We start from the raw sequence: 26,639 nt of genomic DNA on the forward strand, positions 1-26,639 counted from the left end.
CAGCACAATTTCCCACCCTGCAAATGTGCCATTATCTTTTTGGACTTTTCCACATGGGCCCTTAGCTATAACACTGACGCAATAACTTCCCGTTGCCACAAGGTCCTGCCTGCAGGTGGAGAGCTGGGGCAGGGAGCCGGCCCGCCTGGAAGGTCTCTGACCGCAGGAGCTGCCCGCACGCCCCGCAGGCCGCGCTTTGTACACTTTGCCAACCTGAGGAGTGGGCTGGGGACTGCTTTAATTGACACTCCTCTGGCTGCCCGGGAGGCGCCTGGAATGTCAGTGGAAAGTCTAGCGTCCTTGCCTGGGGGTGTCGGATGCCCCTCCCACTTCCTCTTCCTCTCATTAACTCATTTATGCAATTTAGGGCTGTTTCAATTTGTTCCCTCTGGGCCTGCTCCTTTGCTCATGGGGGTTCACTAGTGGTCCCACTGAAGCACCCTAACACTGCAAACCGGCCCTGTGTGTCCCCTCCCTCGGCCTGCAGCACACCAGTCAGAGCCTGGCAGGGTCAACATTACTATCCCCCTTTTGCAGAAAAGGAAACTGAGGCAGGGAGGTTAAGGGTCTGTGCCACTGCTGACCAGCTATGAAGCCTCGATTCTGCCACCTGTGAAATACCTCCCTCAAGGGTGGCACGAGGAGCGAGCGAGGGGCGGAGGGCAGAGGGAAGGGAGCATGGGGCCCTGGGTGGGGGGGCGTGCCGTAAGGGCCCCTCCAGTCCCCACTCTGCAGCCGGTGGAAGGAGCTGCCAAGGGACAAGGTGAATCTGTGGTTCCAACACCTGGGCGGGTGGAAGGGGCTTGGAAAAGGGAATGACCCTGCCCCAGCTGCTCTCTCCGCAGGGACGCCCACGGTGTGTACCGCCTGGCCATGCTGCTCACGGAGTTGGACACGGAGGACGAGGCCGCGCGCCTGCTGGTGGCCGACGCCCTATACCGCCTGGGCCGCGAGGGTGACGCCCACAAGGTGCTGCTGGTGGCCCTCTCCCAGAGGCCTCAGGCGGCCCCCGTGCTGGCACGGCTGGCCCTGCTGCAGCTGCGGAGGGGATTCTTCTACGACGCCAGCCAGGTAGGGAGGCAGGTTGTGGGGGAGGGTGGGGACAGCAGGGCAGAGCCCAGGGCTGGTGGAAACGGGGCTCAGCTCTGTGGAGAGGGCCAGGCTCCTGCAGCCCCTCGTTCTGGGCCCCCCAGCTGGACTTTGGGGTCAGGCAGACCTTGTTCCAGCCCTGGCTTTGCCACCTTGGGTAGATCCCTCACCTCTCTGACCTTCGGTCTCTTCATCTGTGCACTAGTATTCTGAGAATTAGCCAGGAGGAGATCCTGCACGTAATAGGCGCCCTTGTTTGCTTTGCGATGGTTAAGAAGAGAAAGGGCCAAGAGCCAGTTATCGGCCAAACTTCATCCCAAGTTTCCCAAGTAAACTCGGTTGGTCTTGGCCTGCCAGGGAGGTCAAGACAGGGGTCCCCAAGTCCTTGGACCCCTGCCTGCTGCTAGCCTCCCTCCAAGACGGCTCTGCCCCAGGGAAGGCAGAAGCCCGGACTCACCTGGGTGTTAAGGAGGGACCCCAGGTCCGTTTGCGCCCCAATCTGAGGTTATGTTCCAGGAGGTGGTTTCACGCCATGGGGCGGGGGCTGGGGACCTGCCCTCTCCCCGTGCTCAGGTCCTGCTTCCCGACCCTGCCTGTCCTGTGCCCGGACTGGCGTCCAGCGAGCCGGCCGGCAGGGGGCAGCACCGGGCCTCGGCTTGCAGCTGGCTGGGCTCCCCGGAAGAGCTGCAGGCTTGTGCCCTGTGATCTCAGCGCCCACTGCCCAGGAGGCCTGGGAAGCGGGTCTCCGTTTCGCGGAAGAGAAGGCCGAGGTCCAGGGGTGCCCCCCGCCTCCGCTGACAGGAGCCCCCACGTCAGCCCCGCCACCTGCCCAGGCTCTGAGTGGGGCGCACAGCCCCTGCCCCCCCAGCTCCCATTCTAGGGGGGACGAAAAGTGCCCCCCGAAGGCCACAGCCGCCCAGGAGGCGGTGGACGGGCAAATCTTCCATGCTGTGTCCACTGAAAGCTCGTGGGGCCGCAGAGAAAGAGCGAGGCGGGGGCGTTGGGAGAGTGAGGGCGGGTCGCTGGGCTGGGGGCAAGGGGGGCAGGAGGAGGACAGGGGGGCGGGGCTGGGGGCGGGGAGGGCAGGAAGAGGTCGGGGGGCCAGGCTGGGGGCAGAGGGGAGCCTGGCCGGGGGCTGGGGGTGCCGGAGGAGGGAGGGCAGGAGGAGGACGGCGGTGGCCACTCAGCCCTGCGCCCGCAGCTGGTGGAGAGGCTGGTACGGGCTGGGGACACGGCCTGCCTGCCACCCGCCCTGGACGTCTTCCGTGACGAGGACCGGCAGCTGCTGCACGGCCACTGCCACGCGCGCGCCCTGGCCATCCTGCGGACCGACAGTGGGACCCGTGCCCGGGAGGCCATCGCCTACCTCTCCTTGGCCATCTTTGCCGCAGGTAGGAGCCGCGCAGCCATGCCGGACTTGGGGACGCAGGGAGCACCGGGGCCAAGGTCCCACGTGGGTCACGGCTGGGGCGCTCGGGGCCACTCACTGAGGGCGCTGCACCCAGGGTGGCCAGGCCACGGGACAGCCCTTTCCCAGCTCAGCCCCTCCCTCGGCCCTGAGTGCTCAGAGCCAGGCCTGGAGAAGGGCGCCTCCCCAGGGGAAACGGCATGGTACTGGGGTCCCCAGGCCGGCCCCTCCCGCCACCCGTACCTCACTTTGCTCTTCAAGCAAGGGTGGAAGTGAGAGCACAGGTGCACCCTCGCCTGCTGGGCCCCATCTCCTTGTGTGGCGGTTGGGGCCCAGGAGACTACGGTGACGGTGCATGGGACACCAGGGGATGCGGGATCGTCGGTTCTGTCCCCAGGGAGCTGTCCCCTGGCCTGGGCCAGTTTGGCCCCAGACACTGTGTGTCCAAGGAGGGCCACTCGCCTTCTCTGGGCGGGTTCCACAGCTGTGACAAGGACCCTCTGCATCCCACAGCACCAGAGGCCCCGGCCCGCCCCCCGTGATGCTCAGTGTAGTTTGGCCCTGAGCCCCGGCCTCCTCGTGTGAGGACCACCCCCTCCAGGGCTGGGGTCCCAGGTGTGGAGGGCCAGCACCGCAACCCGCCTTGGGAAGCCCTGATCCCTGGTCTTCCAGGTTCCCCAGGGAAGTGGTATTTCCTTCCCAGGGCAGAGGCTGGGACCAAGAGCAGCGGCCTCCACCCAGGGGCAGGGAGGGGACGAGGCCGTGGAGAAGGGGAGTTCCTGCCGCGTTTCCAGAGGGAGGAAAGGCCCCTCGTCCTGGGGACACGTCTAGCTGGGGGGCTCCTGCGGCACAGCCCGGACAGAGCCACCGAGGGGGCACACAGCTGCCCACACCCCACCCTGGCCCAAGGAGCCTCGGGGGCCTGGGAGAGTGACAAGGGGAGCGCCTGCAGCTGCAGACCCACCGCAGTTCGCCTCTGCCTGGGTGGGGGCATCACGGGTGGGCAGCATGTCAGCATGTCTGAGAGCGTCTGCCCAGATGTCCCGTGGCCACGCAGGTAGCCAGGGGCCAGGCGGGCCGCACCCTCCCTGGGGCCAGGCGGGGGCTTGGCGCTGGCAGAACCCTGCAGGGGCACAGGTGGTTCTGGGGAGCTGCTCCCCAGGCCGCTGACACAGGAGGCAGGTCCCCCCAGGTGTGCCAGGTCCAGGGGCCTCCAGGGGCGGCGCTGGCCATGCAGGCGCAGGGGTGTGGCCACAAGTCCCGGCTTCAGCGTCCAGCCTGCATCCTGCCCCCGCCTCCCGGGAAGGCTGCCGGCACCCCCTTACCCTGAACCCCTGAAGATTTGGGATGAAATGCGCTGTTCTGTTACGCCAACAAGTGGCTGACTGCGCAGGGCCCCGGCGCCCTCCCGGGAGGCCCAGGAGCCCTGCACCCTCCGCACTGACTCGCAGACCCCTGGTGCGGCGCGAGGGCAGGCAGGGCCTGCTGGTGACCACGGTCCACGCTCCGCCTGCCGGCCATTCTCTCCGACCCCTCCCAGGACAGCAACCCCGCGGCCGCTGACCCTCCAGGGAGGTCCGAGCATCTGCCCGCTGGGCTCTATGGACCCCGAGCTCCCCTGGGATAGGGATGGAGGGGACAGAAGCCCCTCCGACCTAGGGGCCCGTCGGGGCAGCCTGCTGGCCTCTCCCAGCTCTGGTGGGAGCCGCCATTCTTGGTGTCCCCTGGCTGGTGGCCGCATGACCCACGTGTGGCCAGCCCTGTGTCTGTGTCAGCGCCCACCCCACCCAGTGCGGCCTCATCTTAACTAATCCCGTCTTCAAAGACCCTATTTCTGCCAGGGGCTCGGACTTGAACACGGCTCTTGGGGAGCCTGGGGAGGGGCTGTGGGGTCCCCTCTGCCGGGAGGGCCCCTCCCTGCCCACGGGGCCCTCCACCTTCCCACCTATGTCCCTCCATCCCCTGCCCAGGCAGCCCGCTGTCCCCTGTGCCTCGCTGACCGCCCAGCAGCCCTCCCCGCTGCACCCCTCCTGCTCAGGCACCCCTGTGCTGTGGCTGGTGCCCCGGATCACCCCTGCCCGTCTCCTCCCGGGAGCCCGGGGTTCTGAGCTCCCCGAGGTGGGACTGGGGCTGGGTCAGCCCCGCGCCCCTCCCAGGCTGGCACGGGGTGGGAAGGGCGCAGTAGATGCAGGGGAGGCGGGCACACGGCGGCCCCTCAAGCGGCTGAGCCCGCGCCCTGACACGCTGCCCGCCCCCAGGGCACCAGGCCGGCGACGCCCTCCTCACCCGCGCCCGCTGCTACGGGGGCCTGGGCCGGAGGAAGGTCGCCCTGCTCGACCTGGACGCGGCGCTGCGGGCCCAGCCGGGGAGCGTGCGGGCGCTGTGCGGGCGCGCCCTCCTGCTCCTGGCCCTGCGCCAGCCAAAGGTAGCGGTCCCAGGGCTGGGGGGGTCGGGGGGGCTGGGGCAACCGGAGGAGAGGGGGCTGGGAGGTGGGGGGCGGTGGGGGGGGACAGCAGGGGGCCCGGGGGACCCGGAGGAGAGGGGCCGGGTTCCATCAGAGACCCCACGTTCCATCAGAGACCCCGCCTCCCACACCCTGCCTGCACCGAGCGCTCCCTGAGCCATCATTCCCCCTCGCCCCCCATTTCGGGGCCCTGCCCTTGCCCCAGAGGAGACGGAGGTCCTTATGGCCACGGCCAGGCAATGTCACCCTGGCCATACTGGGGTCGCCTGGACAGGACGCAGGCAGCAGGCAGAGAACACGCCCTGCAGGTGGGGGACGGCGTGCTAATTGGGCCCTTTGTCCTGTCGGGTCTTTAAGGGCCTTGTCGCTTGCAGCTGCCCTGCCCACCTTACACTCGGACCCTGGGGTCCCAGGTCGGGTGCAGGCAAGGTCAGCACGGCAGCCGCGGACCAGGGAGGCAAACTCAGGTTGGCATCTTCCCCTCCCGGTGCCTTGGTGCCCCACCCCATAAAAAGAAACCTGGTGCGGGATGTGCCCCCTCCAACCTTGGCATGAGGCTAGGGCAAGGGGCAGCTGAGATGTAGACCCCCCACCCCACCCAAGCAGCCAGGGTCCAAGCCAAGTGGAGAGCCAGCAGAAGGGAGGGCCGAATCTGCATCAGTGGGGGCTCGTTTCCAGTGGCCTGGAAGGTCACCTCCATGACCTTCAGGCCATCCTCTGGAGGTACCAAGGGCCCAGGAAGCCATCCTGTGGATTTGGGTTCATCAGGAGGCAGGGGCAGGGGGCCCGCCCCGGCGACAGGGCAGGGCTCTCACGGAGCAGGCCTCCTGGACAACCCCTGCAAGCCCTCCTGCTAGCAGCTGCAGGGGACATGGCACTGGCCAGTGACAGAGACCAGCGGTCTGCCCTGATGCTCTGCTGGACAAAGCCACAGCTCGGACATGACCGGCCTGGCCAGGCCTCTCTACTTGCCCCTAGGCTGGAATCTGGAAAGGCAAAAAAAAAAAGAAACCCAGGACCCATTCAGAGAGGAGTGCCGCAGGAAGGCCCCTGCCCCGCCATCCTTGGCTCGTGTGTCTGTGGGGTCCCCCAGGAGCTCGAGGTGGGGGTCTGACTTCCGTCCAGCCTGGCCTGTGTGGGGGCGAAGCCCGGCTCTCTGCAGTTCCTCCCTCTCCGGACCAGCATTTGCAGCCTTGGGGACCAGTGAGTCAGGTAGGGGAGGAAACCACCTGCCATCACCTCTCATGGAAACAGATGGGGAAACCATCAGCAGAGCACCAGCCAGCGCAACCCAGCCGTGCACAGAAGTAATCCCACAGCACAGCCACGTGGGGTTACTTAGGTTTAACATTTAGGAATCAATTCATGTAATCTACCACATCGGCGGGCTAAAGAAGAAAAGTCATTTGATCATGTCACTAGATGCAGAAAAGACATCTGACAAAATTGAATACATTCATGGGGTGCACGGGGAGTTCATGGTTAGGGTGACCCATGGGGTGCATGGGGAGTTCATGGTTAGGGTGACCGCCTTTCACGTGGGACACCAGGTCCGACTCCTGGACCATGCACCCAAAAAAAAATCCAACACGTTCATGACAAAAACTTTCAGCAAACTAGGAATAGCGGAACCTCCTCAATTTGATCAAGAACCTGCGGCTAATGTCATAATTAGTGGTGAGACTGGGAACAAGGCAGAGATGCCCCTCTCACCGCTCCTAGTCAATGCTGTACTGGCAGTCCTAGCCAACCCAATAAGACAAGAAAAGGAAATACAATGTGTACAGGCTGGGAAGGAGGAAATGAAACTGTCCTTGCAAATGATATGAATGTCTATGTAAAAAAAAAAATCCCAAAGAATCAATGAAAAATTTCCTGAAACTAATGCGTTACCCTGGCAGGGTTCCAGGATCCAAGGTGTTCTAGTTTGCTAGCTGCCAGAATGCAATATACCAGAAACGGAATGGCTTTTAAAAGGGGAAATTTAATGAGTTGCTAGTTTACAGATCTAAGGCCAAGAAAATGTCCCAATTAAAGCAAGTCTATAGAAATGTCCAATCAAAGGCATCCTGGGAAAAGATACCTTGGTTCAAGAAGGCCGATGAAGTTCAGGGTTTCTCTCTCATCTGGAAAGGCACATGGCAAACGCAGTCAGGGCTTCTCTCTCGGCTGGAAGGGCACATGGCAGACACGGCGTCATCTGCTAGCTTACTCTCCTGGCTTCTGGTTTCATGAAGCTCCCCGGGAGGCGTTTCCCTTCTTCATCTCCAAAGGTCGCTGGCTGGTGGACTCTCTGCTTTGTAGTGTTGCAGCATTCTCTGCCCTCTCTGAGTCTCTCTGAATCTCCAAAATATTTCCTCTTTTATAGGACTCCAGTAAACCAATCAAGACCCACTCAAATGGGTGGAGACATGTCATCCCCTAATCCGTTTAACAACCGTTCTTAACTAAATCACATCAACTAGGGAGATGATCTCATTACAGTTTCAAATATACAGTACTGAGTAGGGATTATTCTACCTTTAAGTAATGAGATTTATATTAAAACATGGCTTTCTTAGGGGGCATATATCCTTTCAAACCAGCACATTCCACCCTCTGGCCCCTAAAAAAGACATGTTTTTCCCATATACAAAATACATTAATTTCATAACAATATCAGATATCCTTAAACCTTTCAGTAGCAATACAAACAAAGTACAAAATTGGAGACAGTATAAAATCTCATCAAGTCAGTTACAGGCATGGTCTGTCCTAAGGCAAAATTCTCTCCATTTACTCTGGACCTTTGAAAACTCATAACAAATTATTTGCTGCCAACATATAAAGGAGGAACATTCATAGGATACATGTACACATTTCCATAGGGAGGAAGGAACACAGGGGTCACTGGACCCATACAGTTTCGAAAACCTGCAGGGCAAAGTCCATTAGATTTCAAAGTCTGAGACTCATTTATCCTCAGGGCTTTAGAAAGTGGCAGTCCCACCCTTTCCAAATGCCTACGCCTGCCTCTCTCTGAAGGTAACCTTGGGGGATATTGGGGAGACCACCTTTCTCTCGGCTCCACCCTCTCCAAGCATTGGGGCCGCACCCAGGCTCTCTGCCATCTCCGGGGCACACGCTCAACCCCTCCATGTGGTGGCAGCCAGGCTCTCCCCAAACCCCAAGGAACGTGCTTCACTCTCTCCAAGACCTGAGGCGGCATGACTCTCCCACTGCAATGAGGTGGAAGGCCCATTCTCTGCCTTTGGGGCAAACTCACCCTCTCCACGGGCTTGGGTGGGTCCACTCTCCTGGCCCGAGGCTTCTTGACTTCAGACCTCAGCCTCCACGGTTTTGCCTCTGAAGTTATTTTTCCTCCAATGTGTCCCTTCTCTGAACCCCTCAGTCCAGACTGGCAGCGGCTCTGTTTATACAGGTCCCACAGCACTCTCGTTGGCTTTCTATGCAGTAGCCTTGGATCATGCCCATCAGACATAAGGAGTTTCCACAAATCTTTCCTGGATAACTCCATGTCCGATCCTGACTTTCTCTGAAATGGCTGGCTGGTTCCACATTTGGTTAAATCCACACTCAGGGCACTATACTCTGGAGTCTCCCTTTCTGTAGGCCCAGAATTTTCCAGGACCTCAATTTCTAGTTTCTTTTTACTCAAGAGTTCAGTTCTCAGCTTATCTCTTTCCTTTCGCATTTCACTATAAGCTGTGAGGAGAAACCAGGCTGCACTTTCAACATTTAATTTGGAGATCTCTTCTGCTAAATATACAAGTTCATGGCTTTTACAATCTGCCTTCCAGCCAAAGCCATGAGTCAATTTTGCCAGATTATCTGCCATTTTAAAACAAGGCTCACTTTCCTTCCAGTCTACAATAACACGTGCCTCATTTCTGTCTAGGACCTCATCAGAGGTATCTTTAGAGTCCACATTTCTCCCAACAGTCTCTCCAAAGCATTCTAGGCCTTCTCTATCAAGCTTCTCACAACTCCTCCAGAATCTTCCCCTTATCCAATTAAAAAGCCGTTCCAACATGTTTGGTATTTGCAAACTGCAGCAGCAGCACCCCACTCTCCGGTACCAAAATCTGTTCTAGTTTGCTAGCTGCCAGAATGCAATATACCAGAAACGGAATGGCTTTTAAAAGGGGAAATTTAATGAGTTGCTAGTTTACAGATCTAAGGCCAAGAAAATGTCCCAATTAAAGCAAGTCTATAGAAATGTCCAATCAAAGGCATCCTGGGAAAAGATACCTTGGTTCAAGAAGGCCGATGAAGTTCAGGGTTTCTCTCTCATCTGGAAAGGCACATGGCAAACGCAGTCAGGGCTTCTCTCTCGGCTGGAAGGGCACATGGCAGACACGGCGTCATCTGCTAGCTTACTCTCCTGGCTTCTGGTTTCATGAAGCTCCCCGGGAGGCGTTTCCCTTCTTCATCTCCAAAGGTCGCTGGCTGGTGGACTCTCTGCTTTGTAGTGTTGCAGCATTCTCTGCCCTCTCTGAGTCTCTCTGAATCTCCAAAATATTTCCTCTTTTATAGGACTCCAGTAAACCAATCAAGACCCACTCAAATGGGTGGAGACATGTCATCCCCTAATCCGTTTAACAACCGTTCTTAACTAAATCACATCAACTAGGGAGATGATCTCATTACAGTTTCAAATATACAGTACTGAGTAGGGATTATTCTACCTTTAAGTAATGAGATTTATATTAAAACATGGCTTTCTTAGGGGGCATATATCCTTTCAAACCAGCACACAAGGTTAACAGACCACTCATCATTTCCCATGTGCCAGCAATGAGCAATCACAATTTGAAATTAAAAGTACAATGCCATTTACATTAGCACCAAAAATAAATTAATTAATCAAAGACTTAAGTATAAACCTAACAAAGTATGTACCAGATTTGTATGATGAAAACTACAAACCTCTTATGAAAGAAGAAAAGTTAAAATGATGGAGAGAGATTCCACATTGATGGGTAGGATAAACATGTGATTAAGATGACGATTCTTTCCAACTTTCCCAGGATTCAACACAATCCCAATCCGAATCCCAGCAAACTATTTTGTAGCTATCAACGAGTAGATGCTAAAATTCATAAGGAAACACAAGTGGCCAGTACAACACTGAAGAAAAGAAAGTTGGACAACTAAGCCTCCCCATGTTCAAGGTGTACTATAAACCTCAGGATCCAAACAGGTAGTTCTGGCAAAACAAGAGAAAAACAGATCAATGGAGCCAAACAGAGAACCAGAAATAGATCCGGACAAACGTGGGTCAGCTGACCCTTGACAAAGGAGCAGAGGCCAATCAGTGCAGAGAATCTTATCAATAAATGATCCTCAATTAGCCATTAACATGGGGAAAAATGAATCTAGAACCAGACCTTACACCTTCACCAAAAGGTACTCAAAAGTGGGGTCACAAGAGTGCACGGGAGGCTCAGTGGTAGAATGCTCGCCTTCCATGCAGGAGACCCGGGTTCGATTCCTGGACCATGCTCCTGAGAAAAAGGAGGGGGGGGTGTCAAAGACCTAAATGTAAAATGCAAAACTGTACAATTTCTAGATGATAATATAGGAGGAAGTCCAGGTGACTGCATTTTGCAGTGAGTTCTCTGATACAACACCAAAAGCATGATCTGATCCATGAAAGAAAAAATTTGATAAGGTGGACTTTTAATTAAAATTAAAAACTGCCATTCTGCAAAAGATACAGTTAAGAGAATGAAAACACAAGCCACAGACTAGGAGAAGAGATTTTCAAAACACATATCTAATAAAGGACTTGTATCTAAAATATACAAAGAACCCTTAAAGCTCAACAATATGAAAGCAAACAACCCAATTTTAAAAATGGGAAGAATACCTGAATAGGCATGCACCAAACAACATACACAGATGTCAAATAAAGAGTCTCAATATCATATGTCATTAAGGAACTACAAGTTAAAACAAAAATTAGACACCACTACCCAGCTATTAGAATGACTAAAATCCAAAATATTAATAGCATCAAATACTGGCAAGGATGTGGGGCAGCAAGAATCTCATTCCCTACGGGTGGGAAGGCAAAATGGTCCAGGCATGCTGGACTGTCTGGGAGTTCCTTAGAAAGCTAAACAGAGGGTTACTGTATGATCTACTCTTCACTCGTAGGCATTTACCCAAAGGATCTAAAAACGTATGTCCACACCAAATCTACCCATGAGTGTTAATGGCATCTTTATTCATAAAATTGGAAGCAGCCAAGATGCCCTGCAGTAGGTGAATGGATAAACAAGTGCATCCCCACAATTCAGCAATGGAAAGAAAAGAGCTATCAGGCTATGAAAAGGCAGGGTGGAGATGTAAATGCAAACTGCTCAGTGAAGAGGCCCATCTGCAAAGGCTGCTACTGTATGAGTCCACTATTAGGCTTTCTAGAAAAACAAAACCATAGGAACAGTGAAAAGATCAGTGACTGCCAAGACCTGGGGGGAAGGGGAGGATGAACGGGGGAGAACCTGGGGTCTCGGCAGTGACCCGCTCCTATCTGACAGTGTGAAGGTGTGTGTTAAGCAGGGTTCTCTACAGAAACAGGACCAACAGGAGAGCTCTGTGAATATGAGGTTTATAAAGGTGTCTCTTGCAACCGTGGGGATGGAAGAGTCCAAAATCCGCAGGGCAGGCTGTGAAGCTGGCAGCTCTGATGAGGGGTCTGGATGAGCTCCACAGGAGAGGCTTGCTGGCTGGAGAAGCAGTGGAAGGGTCTCTCTTCTTCCTTAAAAGCCTTCAGCTGATTGGATTCTCTCATGTGGGAGACACGCCGTAGTTGATCACAGATGTCATCAGCCATCCACTGACTGACTATTTAATACGCCAGCCTTTGGTTTAATCAACCAGCCATGGACCATCCTTGCAGCAGCACTCAGGCCAGTGCTTGCCTGACCAGACAATTGGGCATCATCACTTGGCCAAGGGGACACCAGAACGTAACCATCACACAGTAGATCCATGCCACGAGGCAACTGTCAAAACCCACAGAACAGGTGGGCCACGGTGGCTCAGTGGCAGAGTTCTCGCCTGCCACGCCAGAGACCCAGGTTCAATTCCCGGTGCCTGCACATGCAAAAAAAAAATTAATTAATTAAAAAGAAAAAGCCTACAGAGCTATGCAACACAGAGAGTGAACTCTGGTTTACACACGGGCTCCAGTTAACAGTGCTGCATCTAACAACTGTGCCACACAAATGCAAGATGTCAATAACAGGAAAAACTGTGGGGGAAGAATATGGACACTCTGTATTTTCTGGGCAAGTTCACTGTAAAACACAAAGCCCTTCTAAAAAATAAGGCCTATTTAAAAACAAACAAAAAACCAAATCTGGTACAACTGATATGACCTAATAACTCGATACCTACTAGACAAAACTCAACACCCTTTATCAGAGGGCACATCATCCTGACTCAACATATCACCCACAAAACCAGGACAAAATTTTTTTAAATGCTGGGCATGCACAGAACGAGGGAACTGTGACCAATAATCAAGAAAACGAGCACTCAGTGGAAGCAGACCCTGAGATGACTGGTTTTAGCAGACAAAGGTTTTAAAGGAGCTATTCAAAAATGTGAAAGGTTTAAAGGAAACTTTTGTCAGATGGGGAATTCTAGCAGAGAAATGGGGACCATAAAAGTACCAAATGGAAAGTCTAAAGCATCTACAATTAAAAACTTATTGGGTGCTTCTAACAGCAGGTTGGAAACTGTGGAACGCAGGGTTAGCAAACATGAGGATAGAGACTAATATAAATTATCTGATCTGAAAAGGAGAGGGGGGAAACAAAGATTGGATAAAAGAAGAGAGCTTCACTGACCTGTGGGGCAATTCCAAGGTGTCTGATATATGTAATTAGAGTCCCCAGTGAAAAGGAAAAGGGGCAGGCAGGTAGACAGGCTTGAAGAAATCATAGCAGAAAATTTCCCAAGAAGCTCAGCAAACCCTAAGATGATGAGCACAGAGACCCACAGCTAGGCACATCTTGGTCAAATTGCTGAAAGCAAAAGATAAAGAACATCTTAAAAAGAGTCAGAGAAAAACGTTACATACAGTAGGTCAAAAAATATGAATAATGACTAACTTGTTATCAGAAACAAGGGAGGCCAGAAGACAATACAATGATATTTTTAAAGTGCTAAAAAAAAAAAAAGTATAAACCAGAATTCTATATCCAGTCAAAATAATCTTCAAAAATGAGGATGAAAATAAAATGAGGGTGAGGAGGTGCAAGGGTAGTTCAGTGGTAGTGTTCTCACCTGCCATGCTGGAGACTGGGGTCGATTCCCAGCTCATGTAATTCCCAAACAAACAAGCAGACAAACAAAAATTCAACAAATGGTTCTGCAATACGGGGATACTCACATGGAAAAAGAATGAAATGTGACCCCTGCCATTCAGCATACAAAAAAAAAAAAAAAGAGAAGAAAATGGGGGTAAAATATTTTCAGATAAATAAAAATTGAGAGAATTCGTAGCTAGCAGACTTGTACTACAAGAAATGCTAAAGGAAGTTCATGAGGTTGAAGAAATTGACACCAGATGGAAATTCTCTGCTGGAAGAAATGAAAAGCACATTTAAATACAAAAGAATATATTTATTTCTTTTCTTAACTTCTTTGAACAAAGCTATTTAAAGCAAAAATACCATTGAACTATGAGATTTATTGCTTAGTATATGACACCAACAGCACAAAAGTGGTAGGGGAGGCAAATGAAATTTACCGTTGCATAGTTCCTACATTTTCTATGAAGTTAAACCATACTAACTCTACATAGAGTGTGTAAGGATACGTACTGCAGCCTCTAAAGCAAATGCCAAAATAATACAAAGGGTCATAGCTAAAAGGTCAATAGACGAGTCAGAATGAAATACTAAAAATATTCAATTAACCCAAAAGTAGGCAGGAAAGGAGGAACAAAGACACGTGTGCATGCATGCACAAGCCTACACACATATGCACACGTGCACATGCACAAATATACACAAACCACCAGGGTGTATTAGTTACCCAGGGTGCCATAATAGAGTAGCACAAACTGGATGACAAACCTGGAGGTCAGAACTCAGAAACCAAGTGTGGGGAAGACTGCAACTGATTCTGGAGGTTCTAGTGGAGGACCAAAGGCTCTGGGGGAGGACCACGCTCCCCCGAAGGCTCTGGGGGAGGACCACGCTCCCCCGAAGGCTCTGGGGGAGGACCACGCTCCCCCGAAGGCTCTGGGGGAGGACCACGCTCCCCCGAAGGCTCTGGGGGAGGACCACGCTCCCCCGAAGGCTCTAGGGGAGGCCCTTTCCCGGCCATCCTTGGCATGTGGCTGCGTCCCTCCACTCTCTCTTCGTCACCTGGGCTCGCCCGTGTGTGTGTCTGTGTATTCTCTCAGAAGGGCACCATTCCTGTTGGATGGAGGGTCCACCCTGCTCCAAAACCTCATCTTAACTAATTTCCTCTGCAATAACCTTATTTCCAAATAAGCTCACATTCTGTGATCCTGAGTTTGGTTTCACATATCTTTTCAGGAGATAATTCAAACCCATAAAAGGACAATTAGAAAATAGCAGATAGACTTGAAATGAAGATGCTCCAATGGCCCTGTGCCGTCAGCGACGTAAAATGCAAACCACTCTCTTGGCTGCTGAGGCTCTCGTAAAGAAGGCCGCCCACTGCCCTGATGTGCCTCCCCTGGCAGTCGGGGCCTCCGGAAATCTCCGCTCCCTTCTCCGCTCCACACACCGCGCTCAGGGCCTGGCCCTCCGGCCCAGGTGGCCTGCCTGGGTCTGCGCCAGCCTGTCCAATGGTGGCTCTTCTATCGATGCAATCTTGTGCCTTTCCCATCTGATTCCTCCCTGTCCAGAACTCTAATGCTTGACTTCACTTTGACTGGACCTCAGGTGCTGGGAGGGCAGGAGCTGTGCTTTCTGTGGTCCCCAGTTCCCTACACTGGGGAGAACTCTTGGCAGATTTCTGTTGAGCTGAAACCAGTGAGATGCAATGCGTGGATGTGGGGAGTGACCTCAGGAAGTGGGTTCTGTGCCCAGAGATGCTCTAGAATAGAGGTCAGTGATTAGAGACCCTCCATTAGCGTGGGCCAGGAAAAGGTTGGAAGGCAGATGGGCTGCCACCGTGGGGGTTGGGGAGATCATTGGAGGAAGGCGGAAAGCTGGGCAGCACAGGCCCCCAGGGCCCCAAGGTGCAGAATCTGAGAAAGGTGGGACAGTGGGCCCAGCCCGCGCAGCCCTGGCCGTCTCCCCAGGGAGGGGTCTGCTACCTCCCCGCCCCTCCCCTGGCAGGAGGCTGTGGCCGACGTCATCTCTGCCCTGAAGCTGGACCTGGGCACCACAGTCTCCGAGATCCGCTCCCTGAAGCTGGAAGCCCAGGGCCCGGTCACCCAGGGCCTCTACTCCCACTGCCGGGCCCTCCTGAACCAGCCGGGCACCGGGAACCCCGTCACCGAGGAGGACACCCAGGGCCTCCTTGCCGCAGGGGAAGCACTCATCAGAATCGATGCCCAGCAGCCCAGGTGGCACATCCTCCTCGCAGACATTCTCATGGCAGTGGGTAGGTGCCGGCCCCCCAGGGAGCTGTGCGGACCTGTCTCCAGGTCCCTCTGACCTTCTGTATTCGTTTCTGTTATTTGGGAGAAAGGACGCTGGACCCTCCAGCGTCCTGTCCAATCCCAGGTCCCATGACCCTCGACCCTGCTTCCTGGAGGCCTTGCGTGGCTCTTGGCTGGCAGGGAGGAAAGACAAAGAAGTGATCTGGGGTTTCACACAAGACGCACAAGCTCAGGTCTCCTGGGTTCATGTATCTGTTCAACGGAGATGCACTAGGCATCTGTAGGAGGCTAGGACCTCTTCAGGTGGAACCGCCATAGGTTCACAGGTGCCGAGAACTAAATCTGCCCTGCACACCTGAGACACACCTGAGGAGTGTTCATTCCCTGATGACCTGATGACCCAAGACCCCCAGCACCCAGAGGTGGCCCCAGCAGGGGCTCCAGGGATCTCCAGGGGCTGTAACCTGTTGGCTTCTATACCATGATGCCCCAGCAGGCCCTGCCTTCCTCCAGGCATTTGGGGAGAGGAAGCAGCCCCTCATGCTGACCATGGCAAGGGAGCTCCAAGCTGTGCAGTTTGGCCCAGGGGTTGAGGGGGTTGAAACACCCCCACCCACGCAGGAGGGCAGGTCCTGAGTCAGCAAGTGGACTCCTGTGCCCCACAGGGCATGCCCCTGCACTCCACGCCTTTCTCTCACCAGCCTGTCGCTCCCAGAGCCAGCGCCGAGCAGCAAAGGCTCTGGTGGGCTTCCTGCGGCCAGCGTGCCCCGCCTCTCTTGGACATCCTGCCCTGCCGCCACTCCTCTGACCATCCCAACCCGCAACAGGCAGCTATGAGGAGGCTGGCGCCCGTCTGCAAGAAACCTTCCATCCAGACCCACGGCCAGAGGCAGCCCAGGCCCGGCTCGGCCTGCTCCGGCTCAAGAGTGGAGACCCACTGGCCGCTGCCCAGAAGCTGCAGTGCCTGGCGGAGAAGGACCCTGAGGACCTCAGCTTCCTGCTACGACTTCTGGGGGCCTCGGAGCGGCACAGCCTCACCCAGGTGCACTGCAGATGGAGCCCCCACCCCAACACCACAGGGAGGCCGAGGCCTGCTGCCCAGGGCAGCTCTTCCCTCCCTGCTGTCCATTGCAGAAGGGTCCACCTGATGGGGGCACTTTGGGGTGGTGTGGGGATGGGGGTGGGAGGCAGCAGGACTGACCCAAGATGGTCTCTGGCCATCTTAACCCCCAACAACCCCAATGGCCTCTCAGCTTCTTGCACAGGACGTCTAAACCACAGGTGGCTTGGGGTGGGGGCCGCCCTCAGAGCTGGGCTGAGGCAGCCGGGAGCTCCTAGCCCTCACAGGAAGCCCACCCCAACTCCAGGTCAGCTCAGGAAAGGGAGAGTCCCCTCCCCAGGGCCCAGCAGCCAACAAGGGTGGGGCGAGGTGGGGCCCTGCAGGGGTGACCTAAGAGCCACCCTGAGGCCCTGCTGAGGGCAGAGCCCTGCAGAGGGGACCAGGGACTTGCCCAGCTCACGTGGGAGGAGGGGGGCAGACAGGAATGGCCACACAGCAGGACAGTGGGGTAGTGAGGGGACGGTGAGGGCAGAGCCAAGGCCCCGAGGGAGGAAAGCGCTTGGGATGTTTAAGAAGTGGGAGCAGTCCATGCACGTGAAGGGGGGTGGGTAAGGGGGCTGGGAGAGAGGGCGGCTGCTGAGCTCAGAGCGAGAGGCTGGCCAGGGGTCCCTGGGCCCCAAGGAGGAGACGGGAGGGGGGGACTCTCTACGTCCGCTGAAGGGGTCAGTGTGGGGGTCTCGGAGCCCAGAGGAGGGGGCTGAGCGGTGCGGAGGGGGATGGGGGCGGTCCCGGAGCTGGGGGAGAGGTCCGGCTTGGGGGAAGGTCTCTGGGCTCAGAAGGGGCCGGCTGGCGGGGGAGGGGTCGCCGTTCACACCCTGGACCGCCCGGAGGCTGGCTCTGGCTGTGACGAGTACCTGCGCGACGCCGAGCCGTTGCCGAGCGACGCGGGCGACCCGAAAGTGAACCGGAAGTGGTGGCGCCTGTTTCCCGCCCTCGGGGCGGCACTGCGGCTGCGCAGCTGGCGGCTCCGCCCAGCGAGCCCGGAAGGGGCCGTCCGGGTCCCGCGCATGCGCCCTGCAGTTAGCTCCCAGGACCCCGGAGGGCGGAGGCGCTGCCAGTAAGGCGGTTCCAAAGTGTGCGCTTTAAAAACTTCCGACCCTATGCCGCCGTGGGGACCCGGAACGTCGGCAGGAGCCAAACGCTCATTCGCCCCCTCCCTCGGCGGTGGGCTCAGCTGGTGCCGGTGCAGCCGGGCGCGAGACCCCACGGTTTCGTTCGCGAGGCCTCGCTAGAGCCCAGGAGAGGCAGCCGGAACAGAGAGGTTAAGCGGCGCCGTCGGGGTCACACAGCAAGGAAGGGGGCCGGGGCTGGAATTCAAACCAGGCCTGGCTGGCCCCAGCCCCAACCGCCCCACAGCCTGTCGGGAAGGGAGACTACCACGGTGCCCGCAGGGGACCCCTGGCCGCTACGCTGAGGCGCTGACCCGGGGCCGGCGTGCACCCCGCAGAGCCCTGGGCCGGGCAGTGGGGGTGCGGGATGTGGCTGGTCTAGTGAGGAGGTGCCCCAAGGTGACTGCCCGAGACAGGGAGCGTGGGAATGGAGGGAGCGCAGTGGGCGGCAGGGAGGGGGCCTCTGCTTGCCCCCATCCCTTGCCCATGGACAGCCCTCCTGGGGAAGCCAGCACACCTGCAGGGACGAGCCCGCTGCGGGGAGCCAGCAGAGGCAGGCTGTCAAGGGCTGGGATGGGGGGAAGCAATCGCTCTCTGGACTCACACTCCTTTTCTCGGTGCAGGTCGCGGCCCAGGAAGCTGACGTCCTCCTGGGCAAGGGGCTCCCAGGACAGGCCCTGGGCTACTGCTCGCTGGCGGTGCTGGCCGATGGGGGCAGCGCCCGGTCCCTGCGCCTGCGGGCCACCTGCCTGACCGAGCTGCGGGAATTTGGCCGTGCCCTTGGGGACCTGGACCGCGTGCTCCAGGTGCATACAGGAGACGGCGGCACCCCCGCGCAGGCAGAGGACTTGTGCTCCCGGGGCCGCCTGCTGCTGAGCCTGGGTGACGAGGCGGGGGCCGCTGGGGCCTTCTCCCAGGCCCTGGAGCTGGCGCCCACCCGAGCCCTGAGCAGCCTGCGGGAGCAGCCAGGCCAGGCCCCCACCGCCCACGTGTTCCAGCGCCAAGGGCTGCGCTGCCTGCAGGAGCGCCGCTACGCTGAGGCACGGGCCGCAGCCGAGAGGGGCCTGCTTGTGGACCCCAACCAAGGCGGCCTGAAGAAGCTGAGGGCAAGAACCCGGCGGGAGGCAGCCTTGGGCTGCCGGCTCCACTGAACGCTTGGCAGCCCACCATAGGCCCCTGTCATTCATGGAACATACAGCTTCCCCAGCTTGCACCCAGCCTCCCCAAAGTAGGGAGATGCTCACCCACCCTTCTGCCTTTCCCAGCCCTTGGGTGAGAGGGTGCTGGATAAGCTGCTATTCGTCTAGCCTCAAGAAGTGAAGGGTAAGCCATCCCCTGCGTAGCAGGTCCATCCTGGGTGGCTGGCCCGGAGCCCCTTGCAGAGATGGTAACCTTATCCCTGCAGTTGGGTGCCCTGGCGTGAGCCTCGGGCTCTGCAGGACCTAGGCCTGCCCCAAGATACAATTCCCAGCAGGGCACGCTGGCCTTGCTGACCCGACCGATGCATCTACCGAGTTCTCTCCCCTGGGGAGCCCGGCACCCAAGCTCTTCACCCACAGCCTTCAGATCTCATGCCGGAGGGACCATGAGCTAAACAGAGGCCTGATAAGAAAATGCGCCAGGTGCCCCCCTGGCTGGCCTGGTGAAGCTGAGCAAATGCAAACGGTACGTCCACAATGCCTGAAATGGCCGAGTGTTTGTGGATTAAACTCCTGTGCGTGGTCTTGCTTCTCTGGGATTTGCTTGGGAAACCTCTCCGGCCTGGCGGGGGTCCAGTCACTGGGTCTCAGACTTGAGGTGGGAATCAAGCAGGGTTCTCTCATTCTCGTGATGAGCATCGCCAGCCTGGCCGGGGGTCCACTGTGGCGTGGTGATCCCCCACCTCTGCCCCTGCTCCACATTTTCGTTTGCCTCCCGCCATGGCTGTACCCCCCTCTGCCCTTTCCCTCCCTGTGCTGAGCCTGCACACAGATCCGCCCCCTGCCCCCCACCTCCTTGGAACTGAGGTGGGACCGGGGCCCATGGCTGAGGCAGGGAGGGGCCGCAGTCCTCTCACCCCTTCACAGAGGTGACCACCCCGCGGCTCCCATCCCTGCCCAATCCCGAGCAGCAGGCGGGATGGTGGAAGGGACAGGCAGTCCCCCTTGCCCCTCAGGCCACCTCCTCTTCCCATCCCCACCCAGTGGGGGAACCCTGTGCCCCCCACACTGTCTTTATCCAGGTGGTACCACATGGGACCTCCTGGGCTCCAGCCTCCACCACAAGGACTCGGGGAGATAGGGGGCACCAAGAGTGGGGAAGGGGCTCCAGTGAGGGGCTACTTCACCCTGGCTTTCTCCTCCTTGCTTTCTCCACTCTGGAAATCAAATAGTTCCAGATTTTCCAAGACGCCCCAATGCATAGTCATCCAGTCACACCACCCATCGGTCCATCTGTCCATCTCTCTATCCATGCGCTGAGTCAACACTTCCTTGCCCACAAGCTCCAGGAGCCACGTGTGGGCCCAGGGCAGGGGCCTGTGCCGGGATCTGGGCTCTGACCCAAAGGGAGGGCATGGAGGGCAGCGGACAGTGCCCCTGCCGTCCTCCCCCTGGGCTGTCCTGCCATGCAAGGCCACACCACAGCCTCTTACACGGAGGGTGCAGGCGCCCGGGACCTGGCTTGCATCTGCCCCCTGTGCGACACTTCCACCTCAAGCCTGACTGGAAGCCCCTTGAGGCCAAGGGTGGGTCTTGGCACCCAGCCCCCCAGCCCCCCAGCCCCTGCCGGTGCCAGGCATCAGCTTTGCATGTTGGAGCCGCCTGGCCTGCGGGGGAAACCCCAAGACTAAGGCAGGGCCAGTGAGCAGCCCCTCCTGACACGGCACAGCAGGGTTCCCCAAGTGGCCGAGGCCCCGAGGGCCTGGCAGCGCCGCCTGGAGGGCACATCATAGGACCACCCATCTCCAGATGTTCCCAGAGCTGATGCTCTGCAGGTCTGCCTGCATCCCGGGGCTCCTGCACTCTCACCCTGCTGCAGGCTGAGAACCCAGGCCCCTTGCTGCCGGCTGCCTGGGGCCCCGTCACTCCTGGGTGCGGGGTGCTGGGCCCTGCCCGCACTGCCTGCCTCTGGGGAGAGGACGCAGCTGCAGGTGGCCCCGCTTAACCTATTAGTGAGGACTTCGAGTCTGCCCTCGCCATCTCCCTGGTGGCCTGGAAGATGGGCCACATCGTCCCGTCACCGAAGCTGGGCAGCTGCAGCTAGGGGGGCCCAAAACGCACCCATGGCCGCAGAGCAAGTGAAAGTGGGGCGCCCGGAGCTACACCCAACTCCCGGCCCCCAGGCAGGCTGGAGCCCAGGAGACCCATCAGAGGGGCGCCCCCACCCCCATCCTCTGCGGACAGCACCCAGCTCTGCCCCCGCCCAGAAGGCACGTGGTGTGCAGGACAGGTGACCCGCCCCACGGGACAGCAGAGCAGCGTGGCAGCACTCGCCCCTGGGAGTTGGGGTACCCCAGAGGGGGGGCTTCACCTGCCTCACAAATCTGCCATGCATCAGGTCCCCTGGAGAACACCGGTTGCTGAGCAGAGGCGGACAGGACACAGCCCGGAGCACCTGGTCTCCAAGCACCGATGCTCTAAGTTAATTTTTCAGAAGTGCCTCAGTGCAAAACCACTCTTAGGTCTGAGAGGAGTCAAATCTGGAATTGCAGAATCTCAAATAAAAAAATAGTAACAAAAACAGTACATGGAGGCATCTGTGGGACATAGCGGAAGCGTGTCCAGAGGGAAATTCAGAGCCTCAGGTATCTGTCACTAAGCCATAAAAATGAAAATAAAGACGTCCGTGTTCAACAACGTAGGGGAAAAAACAGAATGAAAGCAGAAGGTGAAAATTAGTAAACATAAAAGCAGAAAGTAATGAATTTGGAACAGAAAAATGGAGGAAATATTAAATCCAAAATAGGATTCTTTAAAACATGAAATAAGTGAACCAATAGCTAACTTAAGAAAGATGGAAAAAGCACAAAGATTCAAAATAAGAAATCAAAGATCAAAATAATACGGAGGAAATTTTTTTAAATCATGAAGCTACTTTTCTCAACTCTCTGCAGATAATTTATTTCCTATGGGGATATTTAACTGTCTCCAGAATAGATGCAACTTAGAAGAGTTACCATGGGAGGTTGCCAAGAGCTGCCCCCAAACAGGCCCGGTTCCCAATAGTGTCATGGGAAAACCCCCCAAGCATTTAAAGAACAGCCAATTTTAAAATGCTTTAAGCTGCTGCATCACCAAGTAAAAGTTTCTGTGTTCTTTTGGAGGCACGCTTACTGTAAATTTAAAAAGCACAAACGAATTCCATTTAGAAAGAGCAGTTCAAAACCCTTAAGTGAAACACCAGCCAGGCTAAATCCTGCAGCACATCAAAAGACTGACACGCTGATGACGAGGATGACGCGCAGTTAGGAAATGCAGGCAGGCAGTTTGTCATCATAACAGAATAAAGGAGAAAATAAATCAGTTCCCTCTGAGTGGGCGTGGCGGGGCTGTGGTGGCTCAGGTGTCACCACAGGTGAGACTGGCCAGGTGAGACCTTGTTCTGAGGCTGTGCACGTGAGTCAGTAGCATGGGGGACTCATCCGTGGTCCCCAGTCGCTGAGGGGCGTGCCTCCCGCGATGAGTGAGGTTTAATTATCTGGAGGCGTCAAAGACAGAGGTCAGAAGAGAGCTCACCTCATCTCAGCACTCGCAGCCCAGCCCAGGCGTTTGGAGGTGCAGAAAGGAATCGCCCCAGGGAAAGCCGTGGGAACCCAGAAGCCGGGAGAGACTTCCCCATGTGCCTTCCCAGAAACACAAATGAAAGCCGGCCGTCTATCCTCGGACGAACTATAAATCTGAAACTAAATAAATCCCCTTATTAAACGCCGGTCCATCCCTGGTGTGTTGCATTCTGGCAGCTTCAGTGAACTAAACCAGGCATGCCAGTTTCATAGGATAAATCCACCCCACATTTCTGAGCCTTTGGATTCCTCCCTCTACACCACACCGGGGAAGTGCTGGCATCTCGGCCCGTGAACTGTAGGCCATGGAGCCCAGAGCTCGTGCATCCAAGTAAACTGCTGGAGTCACTTTTCTAGGGGTGACCAGAAACGGCATCTCATTATCTCCAGCAGTGCACCAGTATCAGTAGATCCAACCCAGTCCAGCTTTTTATTCCATTTCCTGGGTCTAGTACTCTGAATCCATTCCCACAACTATGTCTCATGTTTCTGCCTAGGAATTAACAAAATCTTGCAATTCTTCTGATGGATAAGCCTGTTGCTCCTGGGTCGAGCCTTTGAACCTGCCACTCGAGAGCCTGCGGGGACCGAACCCCGAGTTTGGGTCTAAAGGGCCTGGCGGAGGCTGAGAGCAGGGCATGCACTCAGGGCACACGGCCCAGGTGAGCTTTTCACAGTTTCCAAACTAAAGGAGGGTGTCCCGGACACCAGAGGCCGAGCTGCTGCCGGCAAGAGGTTCGGAGTGACTCGAGTACAAAATCCTCAGTTTCATCAGGTCCAACCTGAGGACCCTTCCCAGTCAGCGCCCCCCTTCCCAGTCAGCGCCCCCCTTCCCAGTCAGTGCCCCCCTTCCCAGTCAGCGCCCCCCTTCCCAGTCAGCGCCCCCCCTTCCCAGTCAGCGCCCCCCCTTCCCAGTCAGCGCCCCCCTTCCCAGTCAGCGCCCCCCTTTCTCACAGGTACTTTGCCAAGGCCGTGAGTCCACCTCCCATCACCATCGCTCAGCTCGGGGCTGATGTGAATTAGTCGTGGGCAGGGTCGGCCTGGTCTAGGCAGGGTAACAGGCCTTTCAGGGCTGCCAGGGCAGCTCTGATTGTCTGGCTGTCACTTGCGCCAAAAGTTTAGCGGCTCATCATTTTCTGTCTGTGAAAGCTCCAGTGCCTTTGGAAAACCCCCTCCCACGTCGCGGACCCCGTTAGCGCCGTGACAGCCGGGCTGGACGGCCGGACACACCCCGACTGGACAGGCACGTGGCCAGCACCCAGGGGTGTGAAGCCGCGGTCAGTCGGCTCTCTGGGTTAAAGTGCTCGGTTAGTTAAACTGAATCGACTTGGACTCCGTCCCGTACTGAAGCCCTTCATGAGAAGGAGAAACTGAGAGAGAGAGAGAGAGAGAGGGAGAGAGAGAGAGAGAGGGACAGCAGCGGGGGGGGGAGGGGAAGCTGGAGCAGGGTGGGGGGGCCCGCCAGGCCCGGGAAAGCCGGGACCCCACCTCTGGGGGAGCGGCAGCTGTGGCTTCTGCTGTGGAAGCCGAAACCCGACTGCAGCGCTGGGGTCTGCAGCCGGAAAACCGAGGGGGTGACCAGGCCATGGTCTGCAGCCCCTGGCTCCATTCGGCCCTCTCCCAGCCCAGGGACCTGACTGACACATCCTCAAGTCCTCGGAGGGGCTGCTGAGTGGGGCGCCCCTAGCCCCAGATCTCCAGGGGGCCCAAAACGCAGCAGCTATTTCAACAGAGAGAATTATCGATTAGGTGTAAAGTTGCTAACTACGGAACTTGAATAAAGAGGACCCTCGAGAATCTGGGAGGGCAGGGGCCGAGTTAAGGGACGAAGGAGACTGGCCTCTCTGAAAGGGCTGGCAGGGGCAGTGACAGCTGTCAGTAGGTGGGCCCAATGCTCAGCGCCCTCCCGCGGGGGCAGCCGTGCACCGCACCCTCTCCCCAGAGCACCCCCGGGCCTGTGCCAGTTGGCGAGACCTTCCAGTGGGCGGGGGACTGGGCCTCGGGGAGGCTAAGGGACTGCCCGGAAACTCACAACTGGCCCCGGAGGAGTCCACGCGAGTGTCCATGGGAGCCCTCGCGTGGCCCCTGACCTGCTGCACCCCTGGCCCCTCGCCCCCCTGCAATGGCCACCACAGCAGATGCCCCACCTTCCCAGGGGGTCCTGCGGGCCCCTGGCCCCAGGGGCGCTGGGCAGTGAGGAAGGGAAAGCCCGCCCCTGACCACCGGGGGGAGCGTGCCAGTCCACACGCCGCCACGGCTGCACTGTGACCCACGGATGCAAAAGCAAGACCATTTCGTGGCCGGGTCTGACCTCAGAGACAAATGGGCTTCGTCCAAGCCACAAAACCAAGCCGTCACAGCCGGTCCTGGCTGCTGCTGTAACCTAGCACGGCCGCCCTCCCGCACCACTCCTCTCACCTTCCAGGTAACACGTACTAAGATGCCCTGTCACAGAATCACTCCCGCCTCCCGACAGCACCCCCAGAGCACACATCTTCCCCCAAGGCCCCGCGCACAGCCCCTGGCCCTGTAACACGTGCCTCCCACACCTCCTGCTCAGACACTCCCCCCACCGCAGTCCCCGTGGCATCCCCTTCCCTCCCTGCCGCCACTCAGTAGACCGACCTTTGCTCAGCTCCAGGTCTGTTCCCAGCAGTGTTTGCTGCAGGGCCTGGCAGCGAGTGGACTTGAGAACGGTCCTGGGGCAGAGGAGACCACCCCGCCCTGTCCTCCTGTCCAGAAGGCCCACGCCTTGGTGGGGAGGGATGTAGGAGGTGGCTCCCAGAAGCCAGGACCCCCAGCTCCAGAACTGCTTAACTCTGGTGGACAATTTCATGTGTCAGCTTGGCAGGGTTGTGGCATCCAGTTGTTGAGTCAAGCAAGTGCAAGCCTGATCGTTACTAGGGGCATATTTTGGAGGTAAATGCTTGGACTTAAAGAATCAGTCTGTTGACTGCATCGACAGTTGATTGCATCCACAGTCAACAAAGGGGGTTCCCTTCAGCAATGAGGGGACTCTCCTCATCCACTCAGTTGGAGGCCTTAAAGCGAGAGCAGTCAGAAATAATCTCTATCTCTGCTTCAACCAGCTTCTCCTGGAGAATTCAATGTCACATCCATAGTTTCCAACTTGTGGGATTTGGACTTGCTAATCCCACAGTCATGTGAGCCGATTCCTAGAATAAATCCCTCAGTAGTTACTCCAGTGCATGTGTGTGGATGTTTACGGGTCTCGCCTTGCTCTGGATCTGCCCTGCCATAAGCCAGACCTCTTCCAGCCTACCCATGTCCTGTGAGTGGGCCACCTGTGCCCAGCCTGTGTGGCTCGGCAGATCCAGGGAGGGGGTGCGGCTAGGCAGGATGCAGCGGGGTGCGTGCAGTACAGGACTGTCACCAAACCGCCCAGGCCGAGGAAGGCAGCAGGGAAGGACGGCACAGTGGTCAAGGGCAGGAGTCTGGGGCCTGGGCTGGCCACTGCAACAGCGTGACCACTGCCCACAGGCTGACGGTCTCTAGACACCGTCTGTCTGAGACCCTGACCTGGGAAGGGGTGGCCTGTCCCACCCGCTGGCGGGGGCCGTCCCCTTTCCTGGGCCCCAAGCTCACATCCCAGGCTCCCGCCCAAGCGAGAGGGAGCACGAGCAGGGACCGCAGACTACCCCGACCTCGGGGCCGCGCCCTGGAGAAAAGGGGAAGGTCCACCCTTCACGATGGTCCTGAGCCCCAGCCGTGGAGCGTCTGGGCGTCCTCCTGGGTGTCCGTGTGTCTGTGTAGTCCGCCTGGGCATCAGTGTGTCTGTGTAGTCCGCCTGGGTGTCTGCTGTATGTTTGCCTAGGCACCTGTGTGTCTATATGTCTGTCTATCTAGGTGTCTGTACACCTGTACAGGTGTCTGTGAGTCTGCACACCTGCCTAGGTGTCTGTGGGTCTGCCTGGGCATCTGTGAGTCTGCACACCTGCCTAGGTGTCTGTGGGTCTGCCTGGGCATCCGTGAGTCTGCACACCTGCCTAGGTGTCTGTGGGTCTGCCTGGGCATCCGTGAGTCTGCACACCTGCCTAGGTGTCTGTGGGTCTGCCTGGGCATCCGT

At 57.3% G+C, this 26,639-nt stretch overlaps 1 protein-coding gene and 1 long non-coding RNA gene across 2 annotated transcripts in view; one reads left to right on the top strand and one right to left on the bottom strand.

Moving 5' to 3' along the window:
• The window catches only part of TTC34 (tetratricopeptide repeat domain 34), a 33,341-nt gene extending 11,267 nt beyond the window's left edge, over positions 1 to 22,074 (top strand). The window contains exons 5-10 of the mRNA XM_077130954.1: positions 846 to 1,071; positions 2,291 to 2,480; positions 4,756 to 4,922; positions 15,296 to 15,563; positions 16,389 to 16,603; positions 18,414 to 22,074. Of these exons, the coding sequence (XP_076987069.1) occupies positions 846 to 1,071; positions 2,291 to 2,480; positions 4,756 to 4,922; positions 15,296 to 15,563; positions 16,389 to 16,603; positions 18,414 to 18,941 (1,594 nt within the window). The 3' untranslated portion in view covers positions 18,942 to 22,074. The remainder of the gene's footprint in view (positions 1 to 845; positions 1,072 to 2,290; positions 2,481 to 4,755; positions 4,923 to 15,295; positions 15,564 to 16,388; positions 16,604 to 18,413) is intronic.
• LOC143675022 (uncharacterized) lies at positions 11,173 to 13,365 on the bottom strand. Its single transcript, XR_013171333.1, has 3 exons — positions 13,263 to 13,365; positions 12,824 to 13,000; positions 11,173 to 12,065 (listed from the first exon to the last, which is right to left on the bottom strand). It is a non-coding gene; the product is annotated as an uncharacterized LOC143675022 (long non-coding RNA).
• Positions 22,075 to 26,639: the final 4,565 nt, after the last annotated feature.

The sequence above is a fragment of the Tamandua tetradactyla genome, chromosome 2 (assembly GCF_023851605.1).
Source record: "Tamandua tetradactyla isolate mTamTet1 chromosome 2, mTamTet1.pri, whole genome shotgun sequence".
Taxonomy (NCBI): Eukaryota; Metazoa; Chordata; class Mammalia; order Pilosa; family Myrmecophagidae; genus Tamandua; species Tamandua tetradactyla.